This window comes from Marmota monax, unplaced genomic scaffold (assembly GCF_021218885.2).
Source record: "Marmota monax isolate L192 unplaced genomic scaffold, Marmota_monax_Labrador192_F-V1.1 WCK01_AAM20220418_F8-fsc00014, whole genome shotgun sequence".
NCBI classification, from domain to species: Eukaryota; Metazoa; Chordata; class Mammalia; order Rodentia; family Sciuridae; genus Marmota; species Marmota monax.
The window spans coordinates 26,838,892-26,853,814 of NW_026695222.1; the positions used below are offsets into that span (position 1 = coordinate 26,838,892).

The 14,923-nt window shown below is 47.5% G+C and overlaps 1 protein-coding gene across 1 annotated transcript in view; it reads right to left on the reverse strand.

Moving 5' to 3' along the window:
• Cass4 (Cas scaffold protein family member 4) overlaps positions 1–14,633 on the reverse strand; it is a 36,090-nt gene extending 21,457 nt beyond the window's left edge. Inside the window, exon 1 of the mRNA XM_046433436.2 lies at positions 14,349–14,633. Within this exon, the coding sequence (XP_046289392.1) occupies positions 14,349–14,384 (36 nt within the window). The 5' untranslated portion in view covers positions 14,385–14,633. The remainder of the gene's footprint in view (positions 1–14,348) is intronic.
• Between the last annotated feature and the right edge of the window lie 290 nt (positions 14,634–14,923).

Consider the following 14,923-nt stretch of genomic DNA (forward strand, 5'->3'; position numbering starts at 1 on the left):
GGCAGGGAGTTCTTCCAGAGAACAATGGGCTTTTATGGCCACCCACCCTCCCAGGCACCCACAGCTGCTCAAGGTGGACAGCAGCAGTCTTATTATTGAGATATGGTGTCTTTCCTGCTGATAGCCTGCTGTCTTGGGGGCCGCAGGCCACATCTTCAAAGAAAGTGAGCTCTCAGCAACAGGAAACCCTAAATATGTTGCCATGACATGAGCCTCTTCTATATGACATGTCCTTATAATTGTCAGGGAGTGTCTCTGAACAGCTCAAGCAGCTAATTAATAATGTCTCAGAATTTTAATTGCCAAAACCATCGAAGTCTGTTACAAAAGAGGAATGGAACTCGTGAGAATTATGTGGGGAGTTCCTTGCCTGGAAAGGAGAGAAATGGTGAGCCATGGAGGAAGGACACCTATGGTCTGTTGGGTGCACTGATTCATTCTATCAAGAACTTGCAGAAGCCTCAGGCATGTCCTCTCTTATCCCCATTTTATACATGAGGAAACTGAGATCTAATGACTTGTGCAAGGCCACCTGAACTGTAATTGGTCTCTTCACATCCATTCTTGCCCCTTCCTCTTCCAATCCTTCCTCCAGATCCTAGTCAGAATGCTATTTCAGACATGGAAATCAATCATGTTGCTCTCTTATTTAGAAACCTCTAATTGCTTAGAGCAAAACTTAATCTCCTTTGTGTGGCTTGACCAGCCTGGCCCCCACTCCTCCCTGACTGATTTCCTTCCAGCCACGTTGTTTTCTGACCTTTCTAGAATGCAGCCACTGCAGGACCTTTCCCCTGCTGCACATCAGCCCAGAACACTCTTCCACCAGGTCTCTGCATGACTGGTTTGCCTCCAAGCTCAATGCTGAGCTTCTGGCACTGGGGATATGATCCAGCAGGAGCCAGCCAGGCTCGCATCCTGTGGATACCAGCAGCAGCACACATGCACTGTCAGTGCACAGGGCTCCTGGCACTGTGCTGAGCTCATCACAGACCACAGACGGAAACACCTGATGGCCATAGCTAAGGATGCTCCATACCCAGAATCTTGGTGACCGAGTGAATGAATGGGCAAGTGCCTGGCTTCCAGGATTGCCCAGTCCCGGCTGAGATGGTGTTTTCCTCTCTTTGCTGAGTGTGGATTGGCACACTGCATCTAGCCACGATGAGGTGCCCTGGGGATAATCATCACAACAGTGGCTAAGGTCAATTCACAAGGTATTCATTCATCCATAGCCTGTCAAGGTGGAAACATTTGCACACATATTTAAGAGGACATATATTTATATGTTTGATCCTTGTGGGTGCACAGGCATTTAGAATACAATGGAAGAAACATTCTTAATTGATTTTCAAAAAGGACATTTTCCCCACACTCATACAACAGCCGGGAGAGGGGAAGGAAAACCAATAAGCGTTCAAGGAAAAAGGAGGAAGGGCTTGGGCATCAAAGGTGAAGAATCAGGATGACGACTACAGGGGATCTCAGGGGTTCCAGGATGCAGTGTGCCAATCCTCACTTAGTATACAGAGGCAGGTGCGATCTTAGCCAGTTCCGGGGAATCTGGGAAGCTGGGCGTTCACTCAATCACTCAGTCACTCGGTCAGTCACCAAGATTGTAGGCGTGGACGTCCGTTTCTGCCAGATGCTCTGGAGAGGCTGTGGTGAGCTGGACCGTTCCTGATCTCAGGTCTTGTACGTAGGCTTTGGGGTAGGAAGAGAGGGAATTCCCATACTGCCTTCACAAAATTTAATATGAGTTTTTACTTCTCTTAAGAGTAATGGAAAGAAAATACAGGAAGTTGTGAATGCCTGTGACTGAGGTTGGGAAGTGGAGGTGGGCGAGGGCTTAGGGAAAGTTTCCCTGCGAGAGTGGCTCTGGAAGCTTCTAGGAGGTGAGTAGGAGTTAGATGAAGGCGGGGGTCAGTTAGACCAGAGGAAGAGAACCATGGGATGACTGGGGCGAGAGGGTGGGGTGTGAGCGGGGGAGTTGGAGGAACTGAAAAGTGAGCAGGCTGCCAGGAGAGAGATGCCCAAGGATCGGGGCCTTACTCTCTGCAGTGGCTGCCTTTCGTGTTTGGTTGCTGGGTGGCACCAGCAAGTAGGCAGCCAGAGAGGGGCTTCTCGGCCAGCACCAGCAGCTCCAAGCAGGTGGGCGGGGCGTGTGTGGGCCAAGGCTGCTCCAAAGCTGCAGGTGAAGGGCTGCAGCAGCCTGGGGCAGACTTGAAGCAGCCTGAGAAGGAGGGACACCAGGAAGGCAAGAAGCAGAGACCTGACATCCGCATTTTTTCTGTTTCCTGCAGTGACACAAAGAGTCACAGTTCTCAGCAGAACCAGCTTGCAGGAGTGCAAGGAAAAGCCACCTGTGCAGCTTCAATTACACCTCTCCATCATCCCTGGTCCTGGGCTGGAAACCCCCTGGCCAGGCAGTGGGCACCATCCCCTTAGCGACTGCCCACACATCCACCAAGAGCTTCACCTTCTGTTTCCATCCCTTCCACTTATTGAAGGGACAGAGCTGCAGAAACTGTCAGAGCTGGGAGAGGGAGGGCTAGACACCTTTGCTCTGTTGGCTTCACTGTGGCAACTGAGACTAGGAGATGTTAAGCAACTGGCACAAGGGCACACACACAGCAGCAGCCAGCAGAGCAGGGATTCGCCAGGTCTGTCTAACTCTGGAGCCTACTATAGACATTTTTCCAGACAGCCTCCTCGCCAAGCCCAAGTCTGTTTTCTACTCTAATCTGCTAACTCTTAAACTAGATGCATATAAATCTAGAAGGGTCCTGTTTAAGAATCTCCATAGACAGGAGCAGCAAACTCAAATGACCATAGGTGATGTAGAGAAATATTTACATCAGGTCTGCCAGGTGGTAGACATGTGGGAGTGGTGGAGACTGTGGCATGCATTGGCAGATTTCAAAACATCACTACTGGGGCCAAGTAAAGCACTGTGCCACCAAATCCAGCTCACTGCTGTGGTCTTAGAGGCCGCACTCTCCTTCTCTTGCAAACCAGAAGTCAATAGCCAGAGGGCCTGAGCATTTCAGCTCATAACAGGACACTTCCAAAGCCCCCTGCTGGGGTGCCAAGCCTGTGCTCAGCGTCCCACAGCTGGAGGCTCTGTCCCCCTATGCTGCTTCCTTCCCAAGGGTTCAAGATAAGCCTGGGCAAAATAGTTAGACTCTGTCTCAGAAAAAAAAAAAAAAAAAAAAAAAGTTAGTAGCTAAGGAATGAAGAGCGGAGGTCATGACATAATTTCCATCCAAATAGCCCTAGAACGTCATGTTTCCTTGGAAGGATAAATCACGTGATGAGGTCACCACTGGCAGCAGTGGGTAGTGAGCACCCCAAAGAGCTGATGGTGTTAAATGTGTAAGAAGCCCTGAGAGGCCAGTGGCTTTTGGCCCTGGTTTTGTACAAAGATGTAGCCTCCAAGGTCAATGAGAAGGTTTTCATTTTTTTCCTCTTTACACAACACTTCTTTGAAACATGTTCCTGTTTAGTATTTCAGCTTCCTTCTTACAGATCCCATGACTTATTTTCAAGAATTCTTAGTTTTAAGGGAAGGTGATGGACTTCTTCATTCTCCCCCTCTGAGGGCCATGTTTTTTTTTTTTTTTTAAAGATTTTACCCTGTAAATATTACAAATCCTTTGGTGTATGTGTTGGTGGGGGTTGGGGATGTGAATTGCTGGAGTCCTAGAAGAAGTTCCATGGATGAAGGAGCTTTTCCTCTGAGATCAGGGACATGGTCTATTTCTTATCTTTACGAGGGAGCCAAGGCGGGTGGGGAAGCTCTCTGATCATCCTCAGAGACAAGGTCCTTTGGGTTACTTGGAAATATTTCATATTATGTAAACATGAAGACAGGCCAGGAAGGATCAAAGCAGAGGCTTTGGCTTGTGAATATTTGTTTTTCACCATGTTTTAAGAGCACATTGTGTTGAATGAGAAGAAAAAAGTTTCCAAGGGCATAAGAAAAACCCCCTCCCACCTTTTTTCCCCATCTACTTCTCCAAAAAGAGAAGAAAGACAGGAGGAAGGACGAGTCCAGGGGAAAAGCTGGATACCTGTGTGACACTGCCGTGGTGTGATTTCTGTGAGGTGACCTCAGGAGAGACGGGGGTGGGGGTTGGGGGGGTGGAGAGGTGAAACGTGCCAAGATGATGTGGCCAGGTCCCCACTTGCAAACCTCCCACAGCCACACAAAGTTCTTACAACTGTGTGTGCCAGCCAATGTTACTTTCCTATACTTAACCAAAAAGGGGGGAAATTCTCTTTACCGTTATAGATACACATTTGTGTCTGTTCCACCGCTTCCTCAGGAACTGTGTTCATTTTCTTGTCTATTGTGTAGTGAAGACCTCGCCAATGAGGCTCGCTCCCAGCTTCCAACCATGTGCTAGGCACTGTGATAAGTAACCTGCACTGATTATTTCACTCAATATCTTCAATCCCGTGAAGCAGGTAGTGTTACCTAACATCTCACTAAATAGGCGAGAAAGCTATAGCACAGAAAGGGTAAATAAGTCATCTAAAGTAAGGAGGGTCAGATTCAAGATAGCAGCACAGGCAGTTTTGACTCTGGAGTCTGCCCTTCAAGTCTGCAAACCTCACCAATGGTATGCGCATCTCAATGGATACTGGATGAATGAAAGACAAAAAGTACCTCCTCACAGGAGGGCGGGGAGCTGACAGAATGGTACATTTGTATAATGGAACGTGATAGAGCTGCTAGGAAGAGCTAGATAGAGGTGACAAGCTGGGATAGAATGACCTCCAAAGTACAGGAGTAAACTTTTGAGAAAGAGTGAGATGAGAGACTATGGGTGTGCCATGTCCCCCTTTGTCCCCCTGCAAGTACAGTGACATTATGGAAGGTTACAGAAGTCCTGGGCTTCCCTCGGCACAGGGCAACAGCAGTCTGGAGAGCTAGAGATTTGGGGATTAGAGGACAATGCTTTTGGTCCGTGTTCACTTGCATAGCTTGAATTTTTTGAGTCATGTCTAGATGTTCTGCTATTTGAACGTAAAGATTGAGTTTTTCAGAAGGAGTCTCCTCTGTTGGGAGAGCATGACTCCTGCACTGGAACTGAAGCAGCTGCTTCTGGTTACCTTCTCAGCTTCCTGCTCCCACAGGTGACAGAGAAAAATCTTGGCTCCCTGTTGGTCTTGGCCAAAAGTAGTTTGATTTTCGCAGAGGAAGATGTCTCCCATATGGGGAACTCTTCCTCAACTGCTGGGGGACTAGTGGATCACACAACGCACAGCGTGTCCGTCTGCGGACCTGCATCACGCATGGCTTGGAAGATGCTGGAAGTGTTTGAACGGTTCTTGAGAACCAGTGGATTTTGAGTGTTTGCCTCTCCCCAGCGACTGGGGAATTGGAGGCAGAGCCAGGGGACACAGAGAAGGCAGCAAATGACTCCCTGCTAAATCAGATGGGGTCTACCTGTAGAGGCATGAAGACCCTCAGAAGCAAGTTTGGGCTGGGAGAATTTTCTAGGCTGCTCTTTCTAGGCATTGGATGAGTCCCTAAGCAATGGCAGATGCTTACGGACCTCGTCTCCCCGGCCCTCCTGTGCCCTCTCCAGCCAGCTATAGAGCAATTTGGGTCTCCTGCACAAAGATCTGGGAGGGCGAGAGGGGTTCCCACAGCAAAACATGTTACCCAAGGCCAGTTAGCATGTGCATTGCTCTGTGCTATATGCATGTGACCTGGGGACTCCACTGAGGACAACCATCTACCTACCTTCCCCTCCTGGAGACCTACTTTTGGAAGGGGAACATTATCCAAAGCCCCCTGTCTTCTCTCGCCCCACCTGTCATTGATTTTTTCTCCTTTCCCCTCCCTCATCTTCTCCATCTGATTCCTGTCTTCCCTTTGTCCCTTCTTCCTCCTTTCCTCCTCTTTAATCACTTCCTTTGGACGTTACTGTCCAAGAGCAGAGCTGCTTCTTAACTTTTATCTTCCGTGGTGAACTTCAGTGGCTTTCCATATCAACATTTCCACTTAAAAGTAAAATTCCATGAGCTATGGGGAACCGAGAGTCACTTAAAATAACCAAATGGTTTATTTCATAACCAGAACTTGCCCCTAGAATTTGCAACCATTTTCAGTGATTTCCCTGCGACTCGTCTAATGTGGTGAGAGAACGAGGTCACAGAGCTCTGCTGTCCCGACAGCTTTGCTCCACCATCGGCATCTCATTATCAAAATATTTGGAACTTTTAAAATGAGGTGACAGCTAAGTAACTTCTTGCAGCATCCTGCAACATGAGGGAGCTGTTGTAACAAAAGATGTAGCCAAGTCGTCGAAGGAGAGTGCTGAGGAAAAGCTCTGCCTTCCCCTGTGAGCGCTATTGATTTGCCAAACAGGCTAGGGACACAAGGTCTCAGTTCTGCTTTTGATAAAGCAGAAAGTGCTTGAACGAATAGTTCCAAAATGTGCTGAAAATGATCTACAGCCCTTTAACGGAAATGTGATATTGAAACTCTTTCCCCAGCTACTTTTAGATACAAAATAACATTGAAGAATATGATATGTCAAGAAATTTGTAATGTTTTGAACAACCCACAATAAAAAATTAAAAAAAAAAACATTGAAGCTTTAAAAAAATTAACAAAATATAGATTCAAAATATAGATTCTCTCTCTCTCTTTTTTTTTTTTTTTTGCTTCAAAACTTGACACTCAACAGCTTCCAAAGAATGAGAGTTACTTGAAAAATATCTTTAGTGCCAACCAATTAAGGACCCTTTAAGCAGGTGACTCAGAGTCCCCAGCAATCAACGGTTGCAGGAAAAGGATGTGGGGGACAACCGTATACTCACATTCTCCTTCATCTTGATCCTCTGAAGAAATGCTTTTCAGAGGTGATTACTCCAGACCCTGGAAAGCTCCAGCAGTGATCACTTGGGGAAGGAAATCTCTCTGCAGTGGTGTGTGCAGAGTGCAGGAGCTCTGGGCCCTACAAGGCATGTGCGTGAACGGTGCCCTCAGCAGCTGTTCTTGCCAGTTGCTCTGAGCTGACAGCAGCCACGGAGGGGCCAGGTGCATAGGGTGAGCCTGTGACATTCTCCTGGGCTCCCTCCCATCCAGCTAGATGCAAAGAGCTGTAGTTGCTGGATTTTCCATCCACACAGGGACAAAGGGGGAAATAAACCTGATGCACTGGATGTGAGGAGGGAAAGGGCCGAGAAGGCAGGAGCCTTGTTTTCCCAATGCCTGGGAAATGGCGCCTTCTGTGAACAAACTTCAACTGTTTCTCTACAGTAGCAGGGAACTCTGATCTATCCAGCCTTGAATTCTTCCTCACAGTTCAGATGTAAAAGCCACATATCACAGGGACTTCCATAAGTGGAGAAGCCACTACCTACTAATGGGACTTTGAGGAAGAGGTCCTGGTCAGAAAAAAATTCCAAAACCACGAGTGGAAATGAAACGTTTTCTTCCCTGATGCCTGAGCGCTGTGGCTTACAGGGACCTGGGCTCGAGTACATATCCCCCTTCTCGTGAGAACCTGGCTAAACCGCGCTTGCAGAACTGCCCTGACCCGGAAGTTATTTATTAGACACCTGCTGAGAAGGTGTGCTGGGGGAACCGGTGACCAGGTTCCCTTGGTCTTGGCTCAGGATTGAAATCAGGTAACAGTAAAGGTCTCCCAGGCCGTGGGGGAGTTGGTTTTCTTGGGTGTGGCCTGAGCTGGGCCCACATCACACGGACTGCATTCTGTAGAGACCCTGCTGGGTTTATTCAAAGCCTTCCTCTCCACCGCCACCTCCAAGTCCACTCCTTGCAGGTGCATCCCCAAGTAATTGTAAGACTTAAGACGTTTGGTTTGGGGAACTGAGGGTTCAAGGGAATGTGGGTCAAAGTAAGTGTCGAGGATTCTTCCTTAGCTCACGAGCAGCTCATGGAGGGAGGAGAGCAAGAGACTGAGAACTTCTCTCATCTTCATCTGATAGGGAGATGACTTCACAGGGTGAGCCCAGGTTCCTGTCCTGCTGCAAAACCTGCAGTTTGCACAGCTTCTCTTCCTCTTGCCTCTTAGATGATGAAAGCCATCATCAGGGGTTACAAGGAAAAGCACAGAGGTGATTTTGCATTCCAATTTCTTTTCCTTTCCTATTTCTTTTTTTGACAGTAAAGAGAGAGGACAGGGGGCTGGGGATGTGGTTCAGTTGGCAGAGTGCTTGCCTGGCGTGCCCACAGCCGTGGGTTCAATCCCCAGCACCACCACCACCAAAAACAAACAAACAAACAAACAAAAACAAAAAAACAGGTAAGGAGGCAGGAGCTCTATTATCTGAATGGCCATGAGCAGTTATGCCCACTTCAATTAGGAGAAAACTGGGTTGGAGTCTGATTCCCAAGTGTGGCAGGTCTAGCAACCTCCTGTGGCTTGTGTTTTAGAGATGATAGGAAGGTGGGAAGCTCTTCATCTCTCACTCTGTTGGTGTGAATTTAGGACGGCTCCCTGAATGCATTCCTTTTGTTGTCAATAAGGGGCCACAGATCAACCCACCCCAACAGAGAAAAGTCAGAGGGTCACATTACTGGCGCTGCTGTTCCTCATTGACTGTTGATCCCCTCACTCTGGGAAACACCTCTGAGTTAGTGAGCACTCTGGAGTGTTCATTAGTCACTGACTCAGGTTTTAATTCTCCTTTCAACTGGGATGAGTTTTAAGTTCTGAACCCAAAGCAAACATTCCACAAAGCCCTTTTTACTTGTTAACTGGACAGCAAACATCTCCAAGGGAGAGGCACTGCTTTGAGTCTCTTCCCTCACTTTTGTTCCCCTGAAGGACAGACTGCTGGCTGTCCGCAATGGATGTGGACAAACAAAAGCTGCTCTTGACCCTAAGGAGAAGCAACACTTCAAAGGAAAAGAGCAGAACTTCACCCTTCACTCATTTCCTGTCCACAGGCGTGACTCCAGGGATTCCGAGGGTGCAGCCTTGCATGCCAGAGCTGGGCTGCTGTCCCCGGGGCAGGAGGCCACTGCATTCTTCTCGGTGTCACTCTGCTTCTCGTGGGTGTGTGTACAGGACTCCTCTTCCTCTGAGCAAATAGTTCATGAGCAATACATGTTTGGAAATGTTTCCTAAAAAATTGAGTTCCCCTTTCTGCAAATTATGTTGGAGTCTAATCTCACTCGTAGCAGCATCTTTTCACCACCCTCCACCTTCCCCCCTTTTTAAGTTATTTCCCCTCCAGGTCCTTGTCATTTCCTCCCTTAGTCATTGCAGTTCCAAAATGACCATGGTGTGTGTCCCTATGGTCGCTTCCCCATTCCATCATCACGTGGCCGCTCTCCTTGAATAGTTGGCCACCGGTGGACTTAGGCTGAGGGGTCAATGGTGACTTTCTATTTAGCTGTTTTCCCCCCTCAATTTTAAAAGCATGTTCCGTAGGAAACACAATGTTCAGAGAAGGAAGGTGATTAAAAACCGTGCTGTGAATACTAATCACGCAGTGCATTTAAAAAATTAACTATAACAGTTCATTAAACATTGAGAAAGGGGACCAGATACTTTTGTCCTGGGTGGCAGAACAGTGCCTGGCACACAGTAGGCACTCAGTATTTACTGAATGAGTGGAAGACGCATGGACTCTCTAAATAGTTCGCGACGTGAGTAGTTAAGTACAAGCTGTTGCTCTTCCTTCTGCTCACAGGCCAGGAGAGTCTCAGACATGAACATTTTTATTTTTACAAAAGGTAGAGCAAAGGATTCTTCTCTATGCCCACTGGGAATGGTGTGGCTCTGTCCAAAATGGAAAAATGAAACTGCCCACCACTGAGCCTCTCAGTTTACCTCCTGCCTCCGGCCCTTGCCCACCTACAGTCTGTTGCCTGGCAGCCGGAGCAATCTTCAAAAACAGGAGCCACCCTGTGTCATCTCCTGCCTTAAGTGGGCCAGTGGCTTCCTTCGCAATTAGAACGCACTTCAAAGCTGTGACACAGCAAGCTGGGCCCCGTGGGATTCTGCTCACCCCCCATCTCATTTCCGACCACTTCCCCCTTGTCTCTGCGGCTCCAGCCCTCTGCCTTTTTATGGATATTCTGCTGAATCTGTTTCCTCAGGGCCTTTGCACCTGCTGCTCCCTTGGTCTGGAAAGCTCTTCCTGTCATTTTGGGTCTCCACAGTAGCCCTCTGTGACCTTCACTTCTATCTGATCACCCTGTGTTGTTCTTTTTATAGCAGGTGACCCTGCACCCAGGTATCATTGTGTCTATTTACTGGCTATCTGTCGTTCTTACTCCAAGGCAGTCAGCCCTGTCTTTGTCACCCAGAGCCCCAAAGCCCCACTACGTGCTGGTGAGCGGCTGAGCAGTGGGTGGTGGTGAGCCGTTCTCAAGCTGGGTATTGCATGGGGCTGTTTTGCCTTGTGAGATGGGTGAAGGATGAAGTTCTGGCAAGGCTGGAGGGAGGCCATGGGTCCTTGTGACCTTGACTTTAATCCAGTGGTGGAAGTGTAAAGCAATGCCTGACCGTGGGAGAAGGTGGAGGTCAGTTCTTGAGTCAAGGCTGAGTGGTGTCAAGCTGGGGCCAGAGAGGGGTTGGAGAGCTGAGAGTCTGGGATGGCCTCTGTTCCCAGACACGGCAACTAGGAAGTGCTGGTCCTCTCCTCAATTCTGTCCTCGTGGTGGGGCTGCGTCACAAGGGCTACAACTACATGCCCTGTGACCTCCTGTTCATTCACACTCCACCACGGAACATCTTCTGAGCACCTACTGTGTGCAGGCCCTGCTGTAGGCACTAGAGACTAGATTGAATAGGCAAGTCCAGAGGCCTCCTACCTTAGGGTGGGCTTATGCCGGAGGAGAGGACCCACGTGATCAGCATGGTTGGTGAGGACAGGCAGGGCTCAGCAGGGGAGTTGGGGAAGGAACCGAAGTGGGAGAGTGGGTGGGAGTGGGTCTCCAGGGCCTGTAGGCCAGGCCTGCGCACAATCCCACTGGCCCTCTTTGACAGACTGGGTTTGAAATATCTTGATCACCACCCAGAACCCAGTGTTGGAGGCCCTGCACCCACAAACGAAGCCTTGCTAAGCTTTCTTGCTGGAAGCACTGGGCAAGCCAAAGTCCCTGCCGGGTCCTCGAGGCCCTCATACTTTGCCGCACCTGAACCAACCCAGAGGCTGTTGAAGTCTCTCTCTCTCTCTTTTTTTTTTTTTTTTAATTCTAAGTCTTTGCTTTGATCTTCCTGAAGTGGGTCTAAAACCATTCAATCAGAGCTGAGATGAAAAAAGGATCAAAGGATACCTGCTCTTTCACTGAGGCAGAATCCAAAATGTTAAGCACATCTAAATGTTCTTAGAGATAAATGTTGGACCATTAGTTCTTCACTCATGTGAACAAAGCCCACGTTTGAAAACTACCCTCAAGGCAGCGAGCACACAGCTGTCTTTACAAAAGAGAAAGTACGGACTGTGGGGAAAACACTGCGGAAAGGAGGTTCAAAGCAGAATGGAATTTCAGAAATTCTCAGAAAGCCACGGATAACATATGTCAATGCCTATTTGACTTGGTTGTGCTACTTCAAGCCCTGGATATTTACCCGAGTGAAAAAAAATGTTCTGGGGGGAAAAGGAACTGCGTACAAAGTTGCTAACTTCACATTGCCTCTGATGGTGAGCAGGCACAAGCTGCATAACACACACACACACACACACACACACACACAGTTTGGGACAAGTGGGACTCAATCAGCAAAGTGCATGCAAACTCCATTTTCATAAATGAGGCAGTTTTTAAACCACCAAAAATTTAAAAACAAGGACTCATGTATAAAAGTATGATAAAAACTTATGCTCTTCTTTTTTTTTTTTGGTGCCGCTAGGGATAGAACCCAGGGCTTTGCACATGCTGTGCAAGTGCTCTGCACTGACCTGCATCCTCAGCTTATTTATTATTTTTTTTTAGCTTTACTTTATTTTGCGACAAGGTCTTGCTAAACCTCGAAGGCTGTCCTCAGACTTGTGGTCCTCCTACATCACCTTGTATTTTAGAAGTAACTTTCTAGTGTTTCTTGAGTGAATTTGCAAATGCAGCCAGCTGACTAGAACCTGATAAGCCAATGGTGGGATGTCAGATTTACCACTGTGCTGTGCGTAAGGATCTCTCTTGGCTGCAACTGTACTATTTGCTAATATTATGTTTATTTTTCACTGTTAGTCGTAAAAGGCAAGAAGCTGGATGGTTGTTCACCTCTCCTACCTGTGTTAAAAAAAAAAAAGGCTAAGAAAAAAGTGTATTGTCTCACACGTGTGTTGATAGGGATACCCAAGGATCTGAGGAAACTGGGGTGCCTCAGTACTAGGAAGCGAAGACCAAGTCATTGCTCATTGCAATGTAACTGGGAAAGTCGCCTACACGACCAAGATGACTTGGGTTGGCAAACTGGCCTGGCCTCTAAATCTAGGCAGTGGATGCCTGGGTTTACAATGTTTTTATGGTTTTAAAAGCACTATAAAAACAAAGAAAACTATGCAACAGAGATTGTATGTGACTCGCAAAGCAAGGAATGTGATCTGGCTTTTTTGCAGGGAAAGTTGGCTGACCCTGAGTCTAAGGGTCAGAATGCAGGGAGCTGGCTCAGGACCAGAACCTGAGGTGCAGTCTGCCTCGCTCGATGCTGGCAGTGTCCCTGGAGCTAGAGGTCCTCAGGCAAGGCAACTGAGCTGTTTCCTTATCCGTGACACGGGGATAAGAATAGTTTCTCTGCTTAATGGAAAGGCTGTGAGGACATAAGAAAACATAAGTTGAGACTCAGTAGGGCCTGGTGTATGGGTGATGGGTAAAGGGCTAGCTCTTCTCACCTGCATAATACGAGCAGCGGATTCCACAGGCATGCTGGGAATACCCGTTCCGATATCTGCACAGATGTGTGTTATTTACAAATTTAAAGTGCCCTATATATTATTTAGGTAGAATAAGTGGCACATAAATAAAAAGAAATCTAAGTCATCAAAATCTAGGCTATTCGGAAAAAATGTTGATGTTTTGAAAAAGCAGGTAGCAGATAATTCTAGATTTAAGGAAAACTGAGACCCAAATATAAGGTGTAATCCCAGAATAAATTGTGGGGTGGAAAAAAAAAAACAAATGAACACACAAACCAACAAGATCCAAAAAAAGAAAAAAGAAAAAAAGGATAGTTTTGGAAAATGTGAATGTGGACTGACTATCCAAATGGCATTAAGCAATCGAGGTGACATGTGCCTAGGTGGGAAGATGGTGTGTGGTTCTGCAGAATGACCTTGCTCTGAGGAGACACGGCAGGTCTTTTGAGGTGAAGCGCAGTTATATCTGCCACATATTTTCAAATGGTTTAACAGTGACAACAACAAAGTCTGTGCCTATGTCTACATATATACAAATAGATGCACACAAGTAAGACAGAGTGCCGGGAACTGAGGAATCTGGGGAAGGACACGTAGGGGTCTACTGAATTGCACCCCACCCCCATTTTCCCAACACTTTGAAAAATTTCAAAGTCAATAGTTGAAGACAAAATTCTTCAGAAGCTTAGATATTTACGCAGAATGTATTTAAGAGGGTATCACAAGCTACTCAGCCACCAATTTCCCTACTGACATTATTATTATGGCAAGAATATACACCATGTTTAGTATTCCCCACTTAGTAATTGTTTCATTTCTTATTTTCCTGTTCTACTTAACATGTTAAAAGGATGTAGCAAGATAAACACACACACACACACACACACACATCAACCCGAGCTTCACTTTCCTGTGTTTGAGTGTCTATTCCTGGTAGCCACTTTAACTTCCTACATAGGGAATCTTTTTTGGTTCACAACAGACTTGAAGTCTGTGTGAACGTTCCATGTGGCTCCCGCAAGACCCAAACTACCGTGAAGACAGAATGTGGGTTCCTGCGTGCCCTCGACAAAGAGGCTGAGGCCGAGCCTGGGTTCTGCTCTCGGTAAGTGAGCAAAGAGATGAGCCAGGACACCTGTGAGCTACACAGTGTCTTCAGGGTCCAGAGGAAGAAGAAGAGACTGGGACGCACTGAGGCAGAGGCTGGCATCTTGCTAAACATGTTCCTTGAACACAGAGGGAGGGAGGGAGGCACTGTTGTCCAGTGTGTAAGCTGATCTCTACTGAAAAGTCATTTCCACCCATCTGGGAAGCCAAACTGTAGGCAGCTTTACAGCCCGTGTGTCCCCACAGTTACACACACACTCAGCTTTCCTTTCTCCAACCTGCACATGGTTAGGATTCATCCTTTGCCTTCATCAGACACTCAGAACTAAGAGTGGTTGCATCCTCAGCCGTCACTGCTCCCCCCGCACACAGACCCCATGGCTCACCTTGGGTCCTCCATCCCTGATGCTCGTTCCCCTCATGTCAGTATGTGACCCAGCTGCGCTGAGCTCCACGGCTATCTCCGGCTTCAGAGGCAGGTTATGCAATGTCACTGCATGCTTCTGGCTGGTTCTCAGAAGCTGAATTCTATGGAGCTATCTATCTGACACATGGGAAATCGTCAAGAAGACGCTCCCAGTCAGCAAACTTTCTGGAAAGTGCGATAAGAGTAAAATGAAAGGGCCGAAGGAGGGGGGACCAGAAACACAGGCCACACTCCCTCCTCAATGCCTGACGTCTCACTTTGTCTATAAGTGGAGATTATCACTCATTTGCTGTGTAAAACCACAGAAGAGGAAGAAAAAAATTCTTCTGCTTTACAGGATGAAGTTCCTACTTTGAAGTGCTCTGGGTAGTCATACAGGGTACTTTGTCCCTCGAACACTGTGGAATAACTCCCACCGGACAGACCTGGCTCATTTCCCTGGTGAGAGACCACTTGGCAATATTTCTGGTGTTGGTCAGCATTCCTTCCTCTTGGCTTCTTAAAACTTGCCTTATAGCCGGGCGTGGTGGCGCA